The sequence below is a fragment of the Aspergillus affinis genome (assembly GCF_023601865.1).
Source record: "Aspergillus affinis strain CMG 70 chromosome Unknown NODE_4_length_623078_cov_86_301200, whole genome shotgun sequence".
Classification (NCBI taxonomy): Eukaryota; Fungi; Ascomycota; class Eurotiomycetes; order Eurotiales; family Aspergillaceae; genus Aspergillus; species Aspergillus affinis.
The window spans coordinates 131,713-150,753 of NW_026515785.1; the positions used below are offsets into that span (position 1 = coordinate 131,713).

General features: G+C 51.6%; 8 protein-coding genes across 8 annotated transcripts; 3 read left to right on the plus strand and 5 right to left on the minus strand.

Moving 5' to 3' along the window:
* Positions 1-755: 755 nt before the first annotated feature.
* KD926_007927 (putative exonuclease) lies at positions 756-3,096 on the minus strand (the record flags this gene model as incomplete). Its single annotated transcript, XM_053102623.1, has 3 exons — positions 756-2,826; positions 2,879-3,026; positions 3,084-3,096. 3 exons carry the CDS (start codon positions 3,094-3,096, stop codon positions 756-758), a joined length of 2,232 nt encoding a protein of 743 aa, XP_052960492.1.
* Positions 3,097-3,543: 447 nt separating this feature from the next.
* On the plus strand, positions 3,544-4,191 carry KD926_007928 (translation machinery-associated protein 16; the record flags this gene model as incomplete). The annotated part of the gene is made up of 3 exons (XM_053102634.1): positions 3,544-3,712; positions 3,770-3,854; positions 3,909-4,191. The coding sequence occupies 3 exons, from the start codon at positions 3,544-3,546 to the stop codon at positions 4,189-4,191; spliced, it is 537 nt and encodes a 178-aa protein (XP_052960493.1).
* Positions 4,192-4,598: 407 nt separating this feature from the next.
* KD926_007929 (MAM33 family protein) lies at positions 4,599-5,860 on the plus strand (the record flags this gene model as incomplete). Its single annotated transcript, XM_053102645.1, has 5 exons — positions 4,599-4,800; positions 4,931-5,052; positions 5,115-5,173; positions 5,270-5,778; positions 5,835-5,860. The coding sequence occupies 5 exons, from the start codon at positions 4,599-4,601 to the stop codon at positions 5,858-5,860; spliced, it is 918 nt and encodes a 305-aa protein (XP_052960494.1).
* A 560-nt stretch (positions 5,861-6,420) lies between these two features.
* KD926_007930 (DNA primase subunit PRI1) lies at positions 6,421-8,103 on the minus strand (the record flags this gene model as incomplete). Its single annotated transcript, XM_053102656.1, has 3 exons — positions 6,421-7,555; positions 7,613-7,810; positions 7,874-8,103. 3 exons carry the CDS (start codon positions 8,101-8,103, stop codon positions 6,421-6,423), a joined length of 1,563 nt encoding a protein of 520 aa, XP_052960495.1.
* A 1,731-nt stretch (positions 8,104-9,834) lies between these two features.
* cspA (putative cell surface protein) lies at positions 9,835-11,073 on the plus strand (the record flags this gene model as incomplete). Its single annotated transcript, XM_053102667.1, has 3 exons — positions 9,835-9,909; positions 9,961-10,093; positions 10,151-11,073. 3 exons carry the CDS (start codon positions 9,835-9,837, stop codon positions 11,071-11,073), a joined length of 1,131 nt encoding a protein of 376 aa, XP_052960496.1.
* A 490-nt stretch (positions 11,074-11,563) lies between these two features.
* Positions 11,564-12,760, minus strand: KD926_007932 (NAD(P)-dependent alcohol dehydrogenase; the record flags this gene model as incomplete). Its single annotated transcript, XM_053102678.1, has 3 exons — positions 11,564-11,860; positions 11,916-12,527; positions 12,584-12,760. The coding sequence occupies 3 exons, from the start codon at positions 12,758-12,760 to the stop codon at positions 11,564-11,566; spliced, it is 1,086 nt and encodes a 361-aa protein (XP_052960497.1).
* Positions 12,761-14,149: 1,389 nt separating this feature from the next.
* KD926_007933 (putative AP-1 adaptor complex subunit beta) lies at positions 14,150-16,763 on the minus strand (the record flags this gene model as incomplete). The annotated part of the gene is made up of 7 exons (XM_053102689.1): positions 14,150-14,597; positions 14,656-15,017; positions 15,074-15,642; positions 15,698-16,335; positions 16,401-16,532; positions 16,596-16,616; positions 16,687-16,763. The coding sequence occupies 7 exons, from the start codon at positions 16,761-16,763 to the stop codon at positions 14,150-14,152; spliced, it is 2,247 nt and encodes a 748-aa protein (XP_052960498.1).
* Positions 16,764-17,682: 919 nt separating this feature from the next.
* Positions 17,683-18,872, minus strand: KD926_007934 (putative transcriptional regulator; the record flags this gene model as incomplete). Its single annotated transcript, XM_053102700.1, has 2 exons — positions 17,683-18,549; positions 18,618-18,872. The coding sequence occupies 2 exons, from the start codon at positions 18,870-18,872 to the stop codon at positions 17,683-17,685; spliced, it is 1,122 nt and encodes a 373-aa protein (XP_052960499.1).
* Positions 18,873-19,041: the final 169 nt, after the last annotated feature.

Here is a 19,041-nt window from a genome sequence, read left to right on the forward strand (position 1 = left end):
TCGTCAGAGACAATCAAATCGTGAACTCGTGATGCAAATGCTCCGAGATCCGGAGGCGTGCGATAGGTGTCGGAAATAGGAAAGGTAAGGAATAGAAGTGGGAAAGGGAGAAGGAGAGGTGGGAAAGGGGAGAGGGGGGGAGAGGGATAGCGTAGCTGAGCAGATCTTTCACCACTGAAACCAGGCCGAAATGCTTTGGCACGAGCGAGAGGAATGCGAATGGTGACGATAGTCTGGTGGCTGGGAATGACTATAGAAAGACAAAATGGAGAGGCTGGGCCAAAGCCGTTTTGTTTACGCCGGTCGTTCCCCGGTAACCGCCCCTCACCGCCTGCCGCTCCCAAGGGGTCCGCTAGTCCTCATCGGGCCAGATCTGCCCCGCCGACGGCGCTAGGGCGGATTTGGATTGGTCCAGGCCCCATTTTGGGTTGGCCCCGCCGCTTATCGCGTTATCGACACGGGATCTCCCCAGCCTCTCGATTTACTACTGTCCTCAGTAACTATGCGATGGGATAATATTATTAGGTATCTATCAAGGCACGAAGAATTGCCTCCAATGTGCTCGCCCAATCTCTTTCAATCTTCTCTAGGGTATACAAATCGTCATGTGCCAATAATTATGCCTCAAAAACACCATGCCTATGCTAGATGGTTTGCGAGTCGCCCAATGACGTAACACAAAAATAGAATGGTATAGCTGCACCAATGCGTTTGATGCTATTGCATCTATACAATAAGCCAGAATCGAGAATAGTTTATCCAGGCGAGAAGGAAAATTGCTGTAGGTTCAATGGAGCCGGTTTTGGTCGATCGCCGACGTCCGATCCATCGGCTTCATCTTCGCTATCCGGGACCAGCATATCTTCACTGCCTTGTGGATTAAGGATAGGGTTCTGAGATGCCACGTCACTTTCCAAAGCGCTGGTAGCTCGACCGAGGGTGCGAGGAGTTGGTTTCGTAACAGAAGGAGAGATAGAATTCATGGACTGAGACCGAGCGAGGGCGGTCTGACCCAGACGTTGTAATGGCGTCAGGCGCTGGCGCCTGGGTGAGGTTCCACCATTTCCATTTCTCAGCGACGCTGTTCTTCCTGGAACAAGTCTTCTTGTATTTTGGGGGTTGCTCCCGTTGTTGATAGTTGACTTGGGACCTGCATTAGGCTGAAAATTATACCTGGAGAGTAAAGAGGAATTTTGTCTTGCAACGTGATAGTCCAAAACTTGATGAAACATCTCCGCATTCAATTCCACACTCACAGATTTGTCGGGGGAATGCGCTGTGGTCGAGCTGGTCGCTGTGCGCCCAACATCACCATCCTTCTTGGTGGTGATTTCTGCGGCCTCAGGAGGATTTGCAGGGCCTGGTAAAGATTTGGAATCTTCCCTGGCATCCTTGACCGCATCACCAGCATCTTTGGTATCCTGCTTTGGTTCGGGCAGCTGTGTCATGATGTCTTCTGCAATGTCATCGGAGAAGACATCCAGAGTAGACTTCCGAGCCTTCTTGGTTCGAGTCGCCTTAAGCCCACTTGGGCTAGTATCCTGTTGCCCAGAAGCGAAGAACCGGCTGCGACAATCAGGTGGGTTGGATAAAGTGGCCTCATCCGCCTCAGAACACAGCCGTTGTCGTTTGACGGGCTGTAAATTAGACGCTCGCGAGGCATGTGCTAAAAAAGAGTTGCGCTCCACGCTCCTCACCATGGGACTAGAGGACTGCCGCATTAGAGATGGTGCCGATCTCACGTTGTCTGACCTTGGAGTCACAGGGTTGCTGGCCCAGGAGTTATTGGCATGACGCTCAAGCAATCTTTGCTGGCTTGGAGACGGCGTGAGACTGTTCGGGTCCAGCTCAGCCAAAGGAACCCTTTTAGGGGTGAAAAATGAATTGATTGGTTTCTTCGGCTTCAGCTCTGCTGACGAGCCGAGCGTTTGTCGGCGACTCAAGCCGTTGGCGAGTTGTCTCACTGCCAGGGGCTTTACCACGAGCGGTCTCTTGGTGGTCGGGTCCAAGTCACCATGAGCAACTCCCACAGCCGTGGCCGGTTCCACATCGTCCCCAATGAACGTAAGTTCTTCTAGTTTGACATCGTCTCCGAGCGGAGTCAGTGTCACCAGCTTTCTGGCTTTCGGACAAAACACCCTCTGGTAAAGGAACGTAAGCTCGGCCTGCTTGAAGTTCTGGAGATAGTCCGCGGGAACTTGGTATTGGCCCTCAAACTGAAACATGCGCAACGCTCTCTCAACACTCTTGTATTTTCGGATGCTCCGATAGGCCGTCTTTAGTCCCATCCGGGCGATATTAGGCAAGTAATCGCAGCCACTCAGGATGCACATGTGCCGGAAGTCAGCGTCTGTCCAACCGATGAGGCTCACCTCACGACAGGCCGTGAAGTCCGCTCGGTTGATCTCAATGCAATCACCATATTGATCAAGCTTTGACAACAGCCTCTTCGCGCCGAACACGAGCAAGTCAGAGTCTTCGGATATAATGCCATTGATTATGCCCTCCCGCTCCAGATAAACCAGTTGTGCATCTGCCTCGTATGGTGCCACCACGTATTGGACATTCATCTTCTTCAATTCATCGATCAATTGACGGGCCATCAAAGGGGTTACGTCGACAGCTTTCTGCAGTTCTTGGTACGCTTCAGCCGTTCTGCCTTTCCGCTGCAGCTCTAGTCCCAGGGCTTTGCTGTCCTGACGTCTTTTATGGCGGTCGGTCTCGGTCCCAGATTTGCTGGGCAGATCGTCTCCATCGAAGATCAGGTAGGGCTTAACTCCGAAGTGAAGGAGCATTCGAACTCGGTTAAGGACGAAATCGATGTGCCTCGTTTGAAGTTAGCATCTACTGTCTGCCGCTTCCCATGATTAGAACACACTTCGTTGTTGGCTTGTCGAGAACTAGGTCGACAGCACAAGCAATCGTGCCTCGATGGAGCCATCCATAGGCATCGACCCCCAGGGTTTGCCCACTGAACTTCTTCAGGTGGCATGGCTTCTGAATGGACTTGAGAAGGCCATGAAGCCCTGAGGATTGGGTCAGTAATCTGCATGATTCTGCGAGCACGGGAAAATCTCTCCTACCTTTGATACCCATCGTGAACACCGACGAAGGACAGGAGACTCCTCGTAATTGTTTACCTGCACGGCCTAAACGGGCATCGGACGTGACCGTTTGGCGGTTAGGCGTCGAGGATTGTTTGGAGCAGTAGGATCATCGGAGCGATGTTAAGAGAAAGAGGGACGGAGGTCCAAATTGCCAAGAAACCCTGTCGAACCCCCCTCAAAGACGATGGCCAGGACAACGAGATTGGAATGTTTGACTTCGACCCTCCGACGCGCACAAGGAACGCGATGCATAGAGCTGCCTCTTAATTGGCCGCCTCTAGGCGGTAACACAGGTGAATCTCACCGCCTCGTATTCTGCCCCGAGAAAAAAAAAAGTAGGGAAGAAAAGGCCATCGGCGGGCGAGATTTGTTGTGCACAGTGTTGTCCCACCATATCAGATTAGGACGTATCAGACCAAGGATCCAGACGCCCATCATGCCGAAGACATTACAGAAAGTCCATAAACATATCTCCAAAAAGCGCGGAGCCGTCGAGGCGCTTCATGAAAACAGTCGCGATGCAAAGAGACTGCGCCGCGCCAATGCGAGAGATGACCGAGTCGCTCGAGTCCATACCAATATGTCGCGGGGGAGACAGACATATGGTAAAATCCGGGTATTCTATATGGAACCTCGAAAGTTCGCTGACATGTTGCTTCTAGTGGACCGGATCGCCTATTTCCAAGATAACATCCCTGACGACAGTGGGCCGTTCTCCGACAAGGACATGATGGATGTCGCCGCAAGGTTGGTGGAAAAATTGCCGAGTATTAGAACGTCTATTAATGGCGACATTTTCAGATACATCAACCGCAGCGTCCCCGAGATCGAACAGCTACAAAGTGAGCGCCGGAAGGGTCGACCGCCTAGCAAGCGCGAAGAAGCCCTGTTGCAACGAACGGACGTGGAGGACAAGGAATTCAAGACGGGATTTTGGATGCCCGATATCAGCCAGCAAGATGTGATCAAGAAACTTGCGTCGTGGAATGGCGATTGGTCCGGTTTGAGTACGATGAAATTCATCCGTCTCAACAAGGATGGAGAGAAACAATCGTCAGCCTTCCCGCCGAAGGGGATGTCGTGATATTATTTCTCATACTCCTCGGTGTATATTGGTTTCTCTTCTTTCTTTCGTTCTTTTCCTTCACCAAAAAAAGTCGGCGTATGTTGCGACATTTGCTTTCAATTACGGGACAATGGCATTCATGATTGTATATACCTCATTAGTGTGGCCCCTTGAGGCCCAAATTCCTAGAAGTACAATTGCGAGAGTGAAATCTTTAGCCAACGTAGAGGTAACTCGCTGGAATGGCCTGACCATCCCCATCCCATCGTATGTCTATGAACAAAGCTTGGCGCACAGAAGCTCCAAGTCTTGGCGCCAGTGCCAGTAGCGGCAACGGTAACATCATCAGTTCCAAACTTTCCGTCCTTCAACATCGTCTTCTTTTTCCATCTTCCTCGATCCATCCCACCCACTCAATCTTCAAAATGTTCTCTCTCCGCGCTCTTGCACGCTCCGTGCCCCGCACGGTTTCGCGCTCTATCGCTACCTCTTCTCGCTCTACCCTCTACCGACCTGCGTCGGCCGTCCCCAAGAATACTTTTCTCCAGTCTTCCTTGAAGCAGGCTACGAGGTCCTCTTACGCCGCTTTCTCGACCTCTCAGGCATTCAAGCAGCCTGCCGCTGATGGTATGATAACTCCTGCATATGCGATACTTGTTAGCTCAAAGTGCACCTATCTTTTGTGGCGCTCGCCTCGACATTGAGAACTTCAATGGATTCGTGCAATCATCATACTAATCATCGATTCCTCTAATAGGTGATGTCGAACTTGCTGCCAAGCTCGAAGATGAGCTGAAGCATGAGAAGTCTTCCGGTCTTAATGACTTGGAAACGTCTGTCCAGAACATCCAATATGTCCTCCAGAACAACTCGTGGGAGGTATGTGCACCTGCTCCCACCGGTTTATCAAAAGAAAAGCAAATCTAATCATCTCAATTTAGGTCAAGGACGTTCCCGGAGAGCAGGAGGTTGTGCTGACGAAGAAGCTTGGCAATGAGGAGTAAGTATCGATCCCCGTTCCCATCGAACTTTGTTGCCAGTCATATGTCCCAGTTTACCATTTTTTCTTTCGCAACTAACCCTGTTTTCCCGATAGGATCCGACTTACCTTCACCGTTGCCGACCTCCAGAACCTCAGCGAACAGGAAGACTTTGATGATGCTGCCCTGGGTGATGAGATGGACTTCCAGTCCGGAAATCAGTCCGCCAACCAGGGACAGTCTGGCAATACGTCTCAGCACCCCGAGGACGGTGCTGCCCCCGCCGAAGACCTCGAGCCTAGCTTCCCTGCTCGCGTCAATGTCACCGTCGAGAAGCCCAGCACTGGCGCTCTTCTGATCCAGACCGTTGTCCAGGATGGCCTCTTCCAGATCGAGGAGGTGTCGTACTTCTCCAAGCCTGACCTGGCCTATGCCCAGACTGCCGAGAAGGACTGGGCTAGACAGAGCTTGTACGCCGGTCCTCCTTTCGAAAACCTGGACGAGGACTTGCAGACCTTTTTGGAGCGCTACCTCGAGGAGCGCGGCATCAATGCCGAGCTTGCCAACATGATCCCCGACTACATCCAGGTCAAGGAGCAGAAGGAGTACGTTCGCTGGCTCGAGAGTAAGTTTTCATATTCCATGTCATCCATATCGTTCGCCTCTTACAAGTTGCTACAGGTGTCAAGAACTTCGTCTCCGCTTAAATGAGACTCCAACCTTAGCAGAATCGCAACATTCTGGATAATCTCATCTCCGTGGTGATTTTGACTCGATTGGGTTGAACCTGTTAAACTACTATATTAATTCTTTATGTTGCATGAGCTTATTGACATCTTGTCCTTGCCGATAGCTTAAGTCTTGTTCATGAAGTTGCAGTTTGCTGCCTTTGAAGCAGTGTGCACGTGTACTATTATAGAAACGAATTGAGGAATTTTTGTAATTACCATGTCTGTCTTTTGATATTTCCAAGTAACTGAAGCTGCACCACGCAGCTGCACATGCATGTATACCTGTTAGCATGAGTAGGCCAGAATTTGACAGAAGTCGTCCGAGTCCACGATTTGCAGCGTTTAAGTCACTGATATTTGAATGTAAGTTTGAAATGACAATATATAAACGCCCAGAATCTACAGCAGTGTGCCAGAATAATGAGATCACAAAATCATATAACTCCCAACCCGCTTGAAATAACCCCAAAATGATCGTCAAAAATACGGTATTATACACCCTCAGGGTGAAGACAAGGCACAACAACTCGAGAGGTTTAAAATTCCATACTCTCTGATTTGATTTCAACCTTCTCTTCATTCCGCTCCCTTTTACCCGTGCGCTCTTCTTGAAGAAGCCCAGCAATAAATGAGCGGAAGTAGTCGATGTAGGGTTTAAGACTTGTTTTCTCGTAGTCTTGCAATTTCCGACCACCCTTGGCATCCGAGCCATTGGGCACACTCCCTTCGCCATCTGCAGTGTCAGCAGCTCCGAAGTTATTGGGGTTTTCTGCGTCCCACGCATCAATTTCAGCAAGCAACTCCGTAACCGTAGGGACCGACAGCGGGTCGAAATCTCCCGCCTTTCGAGCATCAATGGGAACACAAATACGACCAGTACCAGGATGAATGACGAAGGGACTCTTCAGCAAGTGAATCATTTTCTTGCTGACTTCGGAATCGAGCCGTGGATATGTGTATTCTAACACAACATCTTGTTTAGCATCTCGGAGAGCGGTGGGTTTGAGGGTACTGCTTTTGCCAGTCTTAGCGAGAGAATCGATGTCGGCCCATTTGCTGGTGCTGGAGCGGTCCGGCGATGACTCCCACTTTTTGCGCAGGGCGTCATTCAACGACTTATCGGGGAGAAGGGAGAGAAGTCGCTGCGCTTGCTCAGAGCCAGCGAATGTGTCCTGATCGACTAAGGTAGTTTGGGCGAAATAGGGTTTCAGGATTTCCAAGCTCCGAGCCATGTGGGGATGTAGTGGTCGCCTCAAATTCACACGTTTGCCGTTTTGGGCTCCTCCCCTTATGAGATCCAAGTAGCCTGCAATAGCCCGTCGTCGGTCATCGGGGAGACTGCGCGCACGAGGATCGCAAACCCAGGCGTGGACACCACGACGACCGGAATACACCCAGAGGATATGTTGGAACCCGAAATCATCGCGTAAAGCTGTGTCGACAACTTTCATGGCCATCGTCACAAAGGCCCAGCATTTGCCACAAATGTTCGCCTTCTCGCAGCAAGAACGGATGTCGTCGTAATCTGTCAAATCGATATCGAATACCAACTCTTTCGCAATGGGTTTCATCTGACCTCCTCGCAGCGTTTTTCGATCACGCGGATTCGTATTATACACAGGTCCAATTTCGAAACGGGAAGGGTTCATTTTCAAAATATCTTTCCGAAAACTAGAAACATTGTCGGTCAGAAATCGGCTCATGTCAATGAGTAACCGGCTAACTCACAGATCTGCGGTTGCGTAGGACTGGTATCGGAGATAGGCATCATTCTGAAGCGTGAGGGCAAATTCACGATTCCCAAAGTCGGGTGAAGGAACGATCCCGTGATTGAGCCATTGGAACAGATACCGAAATGGGAATAGGCGTTGATAGAAAGCAAGCATGGTGTCGGTATCTACTTTGGCCGGCGGAGGCGCGGAGGATCTGAAGATGTCGGCATTAGCATATCCCATGAATTGGCATATTCCTCCACGGGTCAGGACTTACTCGAACGCTGGAGGTACATTTTTCGTGTCTGGCGCACTCGAAGCTGGGTATTCATCATCATCGTCATCGTCAAATAGGAGTTCCGCAAGGTTCTCTCCTGTCGCTCCATTTTGCGGGTTATCAGAGTTGTCTTGGGCGGCACTGGAAGTCGCATCTACTGGAGGGGCATCCGGTAGTGTTTCTTCATTGTGATGAGTCGGGGATGCTCCTGGAGATGTAGAATGAGGCATTATGGGAGTATTTGAGTAAGTTGCACTCTGGATCGGGATGATTCGCCTCTCCTCACACTTGTCTGTATGTCTTCTCCTTGCTCGGCCAAGCCCATTGACGCGCCGTCCGGACGCGTGACGACGCGCTTTCCTTCCCGGCCCTAAGCCCTTACAAGAGTCAGGTGACACGGCGTGACTAGGTCACGTGTAAAGTACCTGGAGCTTGGACCACCAGGCGGTCCGCAAACGGCGGTGGGCCCCACTCGGGCTTCATCTACAACATCAACCTCGACATCGTCTACTACTCTTCTTCAATTGCTGCCCACTGCACGCATTAATTGGCTCTCCGAATCCACTCTACATTCCTCAGGGGCCATCAACTCCAGGCTCTGCCTTTTCCGGCATCTTATTCACTGACTCTGCCATGGTCTCTCTCACTCTTGGTACATGACGCCTACACTAGTCCTTGATGTCGTTAACGAGACCCAGTTTGAATGAAACCTCGCGCGATTTACTGCGCATATTGAGCCTTCTACCGTACTTCAAGTGTGATCAATTTCTGAAATCGTAATGCGATGTTCCCCTGATCACCCTCGACTGGTTGACTAGTCTACATCGTAACCCGAAGGAACGTCACCATGGCCGTCGGGGACTCGGAATGAAGTGGACGCCGCACCGTTATGGGACCTACCATGTTGCTAATTCGGATTGATCTTGTCTCTTGAGTGCTTGGCCACGCGCTTACTTGCTCCACTCCAAACGTGCTCAATGCAGACAGACATTTCTCTTTTCGTCCACTCAGTCATGGACTCATGAACCTCCCCCTTCAAGACGAGGGTCCCAACGTAATCTGTAACGTTGCAGGGGCACTTTATTGCAAAGTACCACATTCCAGCAAGATCAAGAAGATCTTGTAAACTGTTCATCTTCAATGGCTGGCGATTTCGATGCCCCTGGAGTGGGGATCGAATGATTTGCTCGTCCTGTTCCATTGCCCGTGTACAGGCTCTTAGCTGACCAAATATTACTTGGAACCTATCAAACCAGACCAATTCAATATAGTACGTGCTGTAAAGCTTGTACCGGCTTACCTAGGCTGTTATCCCACGCTCTCATGTTGAGAATGCTACAACAACTCTTCAAAGAGAACCGATCCTCTCAATGCTTGATCTGTTAGGCCGTGCAGTCAGGGTAGTGATGCCATTGGCTCGCGGAATTTCTCCTCGGGGCAATCGCTTTTTTCCAAGTTGCTTCAGACTCCCAAGGTTTGAAGTGGGTACTTCGAACCCTGCACCTGAATGACACCACTGGATGTCACGTCTCTATCTTGGTTAGCACGTCTGAGTCAATTACCTGATCACACTTCAGCTTGGTTGAGTAGACAGGTCCCTTTGCAAACCATGGATCGCCCTAATGTTGCTACATCTCTGCAAACCAATGGTGCTGTCCTATCGAGTGTTGAAGATTTACTTCTCCTCTCGAACCGTACCTCGAGACTTATTACCCATGGATACTACAGTGGCATTATCGTCAAAATTTGATTGAGTGCACGAAAACGGCAGCAATAGTATCTTTTGACAGGCTACAAATACAGACATCTTTGCACGTCTTCCAGTTTCTTCACCTCCCCTTCTCTCTTCTCATCGCGCACACTGTGAGCCACAGAAAAAGTCGCTCGCTGTTCATTCACTCGTTTGAATTTCTTTGAATTTTTTTGCCCCTTCTTTTTCTCGCAACATTAATATCTTCGACATGGTCCGAGGAACTGTTGCCCTTCTGGCTCTCGCCGGCCCGGCTCTTGCTGGTGTTGTCAAGGAACATCATGAGGTGGGCACCTTCATATTCGCGTGAACAAGTCATCTTTACTTACATGTTGAGAAGTCTTCCCCCAAGCTTCCTGGTCCTCATGAGCCTCACAAGCAGGTGGAAAAGCCCGGAAAGGTCTTGACCGCTACTGCGCCTCACATCACTATCACCAAGACAAGCACCTATGTGACCACTGAATGCCCAGGTAGGATGATTATCCAATACAGATAACCTTTCCAGCACCTAGTCTGACTTCTTCTAGTCACCAGCACGGTTGTCACCTCGGGCACCAAGACTCTCACGGTCCCGGTCACTCTGACCAACACTGTCACGAAGACCACCACTTGGTGTGATGAGGCGACTCCCACCGGCCCGACCAAGAAGCCTGTGGTCCCAACTGGCACTGGACACCCTGTCCCGCCGCCGCCTCACCAGACCACTGTGGTGCCTCCCAAGCAGCCTGTCCCGACTGGACACAACAACACCATTCCTCTCCCCACCACCAAGCCTGCTCCCTACCATAACTCCACTGTCGTGCCAGTTCCGGTCAAGCCTACGAGCACACCTGTTGTTCCTATTCCTCTTCCTCAGCCTTCTCCCAGCACTCCTGGTACCCCTGGCACCCCTGGCACTCCTGGAACTCCTGGAACTCCCGGTACTCCCGCTACCCCTGGTGAGCCCGGAACTCCTGGCACCCCCGGCACTCCTGGAACTCCCGGTACTCCCGCTACCCCTGGTGAGCCCGGAACTCCTGGCACCCCCGGCACTCCTGGAACCCCTGGAACTCCTGGTACTCCTGGTACTCCCGCTACCCCTGGTGAGCCCGGAACTCCTGGCACCCCTGGCACTCCCGCTACCCCTGGCGAGTCTGGCACCCCTGGTACTCCTGGTACTCCTGGCACTCCTGGAACCCCCGGCCAGCCCGAGCAGCCTGAGGAGCCCGAGCAGCCTGAGGAGCCCGAGCAGCCCGAGCAGTCAGGAAAGCCCGAGCACCCCAAGCACCCCAAGCCATCCCAGCAGCCCCAGCAGCCCGAACAGCCCGAGCAGCCCGAGCAGCCCACCGGAGTGTCTCCGGCTCAGCCCACTAGCTCGCCCTCTGGACAGCCCTTCACCGGTGCTGCTCAGGCCGTCAAGCCAACCGTTGGTCTCTTGGCTGCCGTCATGGCTGTCATGATCCTCCTCTAAATCAGTCATCTTTGACTTGGGCTCTCTAGCACAAGTTGCTGAAAGTAACCACTATACTTGGGTAATGCTATCTCGGAGTTGTTTTTATACGGTCTGCTTTGGTCTTTTTTCTTTCGCTGACGCCGGAACTCAAGACCCTTGTTCACGTTGATGGGTTGAAAAGTTGTCAATTTCTTTTGTCAGATTTTTATGCTAGTAATAATCAATAATCAAAAATGAAGGGGTATTTTGCATCTACTTTTGTTCCAGAAATCAGTTGGTAAAAACTAAAAGAAAATAGGAAAAGTATACGCTCTACTACGTGATACCCCCATTGGCCTATCTACTTGTGGGGGAGGGGTCATCCCTTCTACACAGCAGTCAGTCATTCGAGCAATCTGATTAAGAACAACAAGAAACATCATTCACACATCATATTCTATTTTTGGTATCTTCAAAAAATCGCTCTCAACACCAACCACCACAAACACCTAATCACTCCAGTTCCTTTCTATTGCTCGTTAACCAGCACGTAGCGGTAGCGAGCCTTGCCCTCATGCATATCCACAATAGCCTTGTTGGCCTCCTTCATGGGGACTTGCTCAATCCAGGGCTTGATGCTGCCCTCCTGGCCGACCAGCTCAAACATTTCGCGGATCTCATCGGGGCTTCCCACTAGAGAGCTCTCAACCTTCAGACGACGGATGAGGTTGGGCACCGGGGCGTTGAGCGCGCCATCCTCAGGAAGTCCTACCTGGACTAGGCTGCCGTTGGTGTGGAGCAGTCCCAAGTACTCAGCCATGGGCATCTATGTCATCGTTAGCAACTCCCGGGGCGCTCGGCTTGGAAAGTTCGAGGCTCACCTTGGTAGAGGACACCGTGCAGACGATGAGGTCCAAGGAACGAGCATATTTCGTGGCCCAATCGGGCTCGTCATCGGTGGCAATGTAAACATCCGCACCCATCCTGATTGCGTCCTCACTCTTGCCAGACTTGCGCGAGATGGCGACGACCTTGTCGGCACTCATAGCCTTGGCCAAGAGGACACCGAAGTGGCCCAGTCCACCAACACCGATGATACCGACCCGCTTTCCGGGACCGCAGTTGTTGTGCTTCAGCGGACTGAAGAGAGTGACACCACCACACAGCATCGGCGCAGCCTCCGCGGACGAAATGCTGTCAGGGATCTTGACGACAAAGTGCGACGGGGTACGGTTGTACGTGGCATAGCCACCGTACGATTTACCACCGTTCAGGTACACATCGTTGTAGGTACCGACGAACTTGTGGGAGCAGTATTGTTCCCATCCCATAGCGCACTCGGAGCAATCGCCGAGACGTCCCAGGCAAGAATCACTCTGCGCGCCAACGCCGACACGGTCACCGACCTTGATGCCACCAACGGCCTTGGAGCCCACACGGACGGCCGTACCGACGATTTCATGGCCAACGCAGCAGGGGTACAAGGTGGGTTTCTAAGAAACAGTACATTAACTTTATATACGATCCTGGAGGAAGCTGCACAATTTACCCAACCGCTACGGAGCGTGTGCAAGTCCGAACCGCAGACACCGCAGTGCGAGACCTTGATGTCAACATCCGTCTCCTCCCAGGGCTTAGGCTCGAACTCCTGCCAGACCATCTTGCCGTCGGCGGAGCCTTCGTCGAGACCCATCCATCCTTCGAATTTGTAGTCGGTCTGAGCCATGATGTCTGTCTGTTTGGATATCAATTGATCAAATCAAGTTGTCGTTCTGGATTGAATGCGCCAGGGACGTTTCCAATTCCAGAACAAAACAACCGGGACTCCAATTCCATATTTATACAATACCCATAGCCCAACAAATTTTCTATGCGCGGAATGTACCCGGAACGAGCGGGTCAACAAAACCCATGGTCCCACAGTCTCCAACTCAAGCGAAACAACAAAACCAATGTCGTGATGGAGTAAGGAATAAGGGGAATTATAGGAATCCCGTTCTGTTGTCATTGGGTATTGGATACCAAACGGCTCCCTTCAAAGCGTCGCTGGCAGGCCAACACCACCACTCACTCCCCTAGTCAAACCCTCGTCTATGTTCCGAACACACCGACACGGCGACACGACACAGTACAAATGGAGACCGCAATTTGCCCAGTCGTGGCCTCGCCGCATGCATGCATGACAGCGATATCCTTTCGGTTTTAGGAAAAGGGCGCCCAGCTTACTCCCTAGGGTGTTAGCTAGCACTGCACATCACGGGCAAATCCCGGCTTGCCGATAGGTACTCGGCGCTAGTGCCAACGGACTCTGCTGCTGGCTGCTGCACGGGATCGTTCTTGTTCATCCTTGCAAAGCAATTGCAATCTACTCGGCGTGGTGGACGTGCGACGTCATCGTTCTAGAACCGGAGAACCGGCAATGCACATAGATACTGGACGTTGTTGATTCACTGAACGGCCTTTGCTTTTGCATTGAGAACATCGTCGTTTTTCGGAACGGGTCCTCCTGCGATGGGATGATGCGATTCTGCCTGAATCAGAGAGCGCAACCGAGAAATTTCCGTTGTGGAGAAACGTTTAATCCCGGACAATCACTCCACGTAGTTCCATGCTTGTTCTTTCGGTCTCCAATTCCATTGTGTCATGCTTTTCCCGCTCTTACGGGCGAGTCTTTCCCGGCCGGGAACGAGAGATTTTCCTTGATTTTTTTACGGGGACTTTTGGGGTGAGGGAAGGCTTTATGTTTTTATTTTGGTAGATGTTTGCGTTCATTCTGGCTACACCGCATCTCGTAGTCACATACTCCATGGAAGTAATAACAAGTCTAGCTTTATAGCCCAAACTGGTCGGGAATTATAGAATGGGGGGAAATACCCCCACGTGAAGGGAAACAGGATATACAAGTAACAGAAAAATGGCTGGAGGAAGAGGGGGCCGGAAGAGCAGAAGAAACGATGTCGGTGAACATGGTTTGAGAAGAGGAAGATAGATGGGTAATGGTGAAAATCGGACAATCGAGCCCGAGACGGTCCGGACCATCTGGACTAATGATGGGATTATATGACCTTTTTATCCTGTGTTTTCAACCCTGCGCCGGACCACCAAAGCATCATATCTAGAACAGTGACATGATATCTTCGTTGGTCTTCTTGGGCTGACTACCTCCAGGTGGCGGTGACACAGGGTTGCTATTGGAAGAAAGATCCAATCCCGCAAATCCATTCATCAGGTCTGCACTTGCGCTTTCACCATTGGGAGCGGCAGGGCTGCTCGAGCTAGGGGCCCCGTCACCAAACACACCCAGGAGATCACCAAGGTTGTTGCTGGGGGCCGGAGCACCGACTGCAGGAGACTCCACTCGGACAGGGGTGCCGGCAAGACCTTCTAACCCAGACATACCACTGCTGGGTTCATTTTGAGCAGAAGCGGGTGCTCCGCCATCAAAGTCAATATCCAGGAGATTCTCGACGTTGCTCTGGGGCTGCTGAGACGATGATTCGCCAGTAGCCGCCGCCGCCGCGGCAGCCGCCAAGGGGTTCTCACGTGCGTTTTCGATTTGTTCCCTGAGAAGAGAGCACATTAGAATTGGGGCAAGATTTAAAAGTAAACAGGGATACGCACAGGATGGCCGCCTTTTGAACGGCGTCAGCACCAAACCTGCCCTGGCCAACAAACTGCTCAGGGGGCTTGTGGTAGACAGAGGAGAGAGTGGAGAGCTCATTGAGGAGTTGTTCGAGGAGCGTGGGCGGTAGAGAGTGGATGGTAGTCACAATTGGCGGCTTTTCAGACAAGACGATGTTCTTGGTGGCATCGGGATCACTCGTGTTGGACAACAAACGCCAGTACACGTAAGCACGGTCTCGAACGTCGGGGTTATCGTTCTCCGCCGTAGCCGCCTGCAGGACCTTCTGGACAAGACCCTGTGCTTTTTCAGGCCGTTTGAGAAAGAGCTTGATAACTGCAGTGAGGATCTGCAGTTGAGTCTATGCACGAGTTAGCTCAGCCAGGTTCGCAGTAACAAAGTGGAGAGAGGACTTACCTGCGAGAACTCTTCGTTAAATCCTTCCACAAACCCGGCCAGAATGTCACCGGCGTTGCTGATCTTCTCCGCATACTCGCCGACGATCCAGATAAGAGCCGCCCTAGCGTTAGGCTCGTCCAATTCATCAATGCATTGGCACAGAGTGGGGATGATGCCCTCATAACCAGGGTATTTCCGGAAGATATCCTTGATCACCACAATCGCCTCCTGTACAACATAGTTGACCTTCGTGTTGATCAGATCCAGCAGAGTGTTGACGCACTTCTCGCTGGCGCTCTCGATCTTGATGGCAACCTGGCCAATAGCCTTGACGGCGCGTCGCACAAAGTCCATGTCCACTTCTAAGGCGTATTCCCTCAACTCGGCAAGAAGTTGATCGACATTTCGATCGTTGGCTATCCGAACCATGATTTCGAGTTTCTGGAACTTGACATAGGGAGGATCGTTGTACTTGCAAAAGAACACACGAAGCTCCTTGTTCAGAATGTCCGGTTGCTTTTGCAGAAGCAGGTCGATGTTTCTCAGGGCGACATATTGCACCTCGGGAGCCGACGAGACCAGGGTCACTAGAGCCAAGTAATTAATACCAAATTCTCATGCAAGATAAAGAGTGCGGTATACCTAGAGGAGGCGCCATTTTCTTCAGATAGTTTTTGGACAGCTCAGGGTTGATGTTCTTCATGTGCAAGAAAACGACTTTGACGGCAGCCAACACCACACTGGGGTTGGCATGCTGAAACTGGGGCGCGACCCTTTCACAGATGTGCTCCGACTCCGTCACTTCGCCAGTCCTATACTCCGCCAGCGTAGTGAGGATCGTGACGCGACCCCATTCGGTGCACTCGTTCAGTGCCATTAGAAGCTTGCGCAGCGTGTTCGATGTCACCTTGAACGCCTGCGTCTCAGGAGCGGCATGGTAGATCTCCGATAACGCCGTCACAGAGTTCGCGACTACCATAGGATTGGGGTCACCGATCATTTCTTGCAACATCTCTAGGAACCCATTTTCCAAACACATGGCTGGGTTGAGATCGAAAAGCTTGGCCACACAGATCGCGGCAGTCTTGCGGACATACGGCGACTCATCCCGAAGAGTCTTTCGCAACGGCTCCTCCATGTAGTCGACCATTTTGTCTACTCGAATGCAGCCCATCGTTCGGATCGCAAGTGCACGGATGAGGGGATTAGGATCTTCGGAATCTTGAACGAAGGTATTCACGGCGAGGATACACAGGTCCGGGTGAGATTTGGCGTAATTCCTAATCGTCGCAGACCGGGAAATCAGTATGCACAGAAGCAGTCACCGGGGTAGACGTTCACCTACATTAGGTAGAGATATACAAGCTTTTTCTGTTCCAGGTCACTGGTCGCAATGTTCTTGAGGACATCGGGGAAAAGGGCGGAGACATCTTTGCCCAGGGTCATGGCCATGATGGTCTTCTGGATAGACTCCTTTCTAGAGCCGGGTTAGACACCATGTTCGAGCGTAATAGGAAAATTCCGAAGTATATCGACATACCGTTCGTAGGCATACTGGGATCTAATGTCTTGGTTAGCATCACCTTCTCAATGGACAGGTATCACAAGATAGTCGGAGGAAAATCGCATACACAAGGCCAGCTCGCAATTCAAACGTCTCTCCTTTCTTAGGCACCGCGAAGGCGCCTTTTATGCGATTCATTGCCATTTCGGGAGGAATCAAGTACTAATGACGTCCAAGTCGCCCCTCCGCAAGAAATAAGGGGCTCGAAGTTGGGTATGACAGAGCGTCCTTGCGGACCACTGCGGGGAATGTCCACGCCGGTGGCTTCAGGGAGTCGAGGAATAACTCGGAGTGGAAGGGGGGAGGCGTGGGAAAAAATGATCGGAGATATAGAAGACGACCTCCTCCAGCTGAGAGAGTCGAGAAAAGGCGGAAGAGGAATGGGTGTGGAGAGTCGAGGGGCGGAGAGGAAGGATGGTGGACGATGGAAGGTCAGGGAGAGAACGAGAGTGTCTGGGCCCAAAAGTTGTCCACAAAGCGGCTCACTAAAACCTCCCCGGACTTCATCCTGCGAACAACCAACAAGACATCCCGCCGCTTCTTCGACACCGTCGCTGATCGGCCTCAAACTCCTGACTACCTTTTCAATCTTTGACATTTGGTGATTTTAAATATCTGTCTATGGTAAACCCTCTCCTTCTCTTCGCGCTATGTCAACGCAAGCAATGCTAACCATGTACCCACAGGCGAAATTACCCAACCTTCGACGTCTCTTTGTGGAGGCGCGATCCGAGTCAGAAGAGAATGAGTACTCACGAACGGCGGTATGATCCTTGAATGAAATGTTTCGAAGCACCCGAGCAAGTCATTAACCAATGTCCTCGATAGTTCTACAACCTCGTCCTCTTTATATCGTCGGTCGCCGTCTTTAGCCTCGTAGCTCAACGAATGGGAGGAACGAAGTCAAATCGATGAACGACAGGATATTGTAATTTATGTGGATTTAAGTGGATGGATATCATTGCATCAAACTCCCAGGATCTCTCGGACTCGACCGGAGGCTGCTCCAGGCAGACATCGCGGAAGGACCTCATAATCCGACAATGCGCCAGCCATGCTCCCATCAATCCGTCTCCTCACCGTCACTGTCTAGGAATGCCAGAGTTTGGCGTCCACGATTCAACCTTCGTCGAGGCTGAGCGTTGTCGCTGCCCTCATCCTCATCTCCACTCCCTGTCCCCCATCGTTTGGCGCCTTCTTGGACCAGTTCAAGATCAGCCCGGAGCTCGCGCTCCTCCCGGATTCTGTTCGCTTTTTCCACGCTATATCTGCCTTCCATCCCCGCATCTTTCAGCATCTCTTTGAGATGCTTGATCTTGGCCTTGGGAGTGTCGTAAGGAGCCAACTCTCGCCACCACATTTTGCGGATACCGCATTTGACCAGCCAGCCTTGCAACCGCTTGATCTCTGCATCATTCGGGTCGATGTCCGCGTCCTTGGGCTTCGGGGCTGCCTTTTTCTTGCCCTTAGGTGCGGCTGCCTCGGAGCTCTTCTGTCGTTTGCGGGTGGGCTGAGGCTCCTCGTCGAGGACTACCGACATTTCACTTTCTGAATCGTCCTTTGGGTCTACCTTCGATTCCTCCGATGGTTTGATATCTTGCTCCTTCTCGTCATCAGACTCTTCAACTGTCTTCGGTTTCGGGTTGGATTGGGACTTCTTTCCCTGCTTTGCCTTAGACCCCTTGGTGGGCTTCTTGGCCTTCTCTTCGCTTTCGTCACTCGCCGCATCGCTTCCTTGTTCTTCATCATCCTCGTTCCCATCTTCGTTAACTTCCTCAGGTTCTGGGGTGCTCGCCTTCCGTCGTTTTCGCGGAGCCGAAACGTCTGGCTTGGTGCGCTTGGCGGGTTTGAATTTGGCTGGAGGGGGCGAAGAGGCTTTTTTCTCTTCCTCGTCACCGTCAGACCGTTCAGACGCATTGTCTTGTGATTCCTGTGATAAGAAGATGGTTTCAGTAACCAGGACTTGCGAAACAGACAATGGACCCAAGAAAAACATACCACAGCTTCCCTGATAATCTGCTCACTCTTTGCTTTCCACGCGTCGTCGGCCTTGAAGAACCCCGGCTCCAGTTCAAGGGACTTTTCCGCAGCTAGTCGCACCCGTTTCACCGTCAATTCCTCCATATTCCCTGTGTTGTATATTTCGGCGACCGTGTCGCGTAGAGCTTTCTCCAACGCATCATCGGAGGGAGCTGTCGGCTGTTCTGGTTCAGATTCGGCTTCGGAGTCCGACAGGGCGTATCGAGGAGCCATTATGATAGGGTACTTGTAGGATATATTTCTAAAACTCGTTCAACTATTCTCACAAATTTGGTAATTCGCGTTGCACCGAACGGTTCGGCGCGCTGTCAATCGAGGGCGGAGGACGGAAACCGCGACGCGACAAACTAGAACACGACCAGCGTGAGTGGGGTAGGGAGGT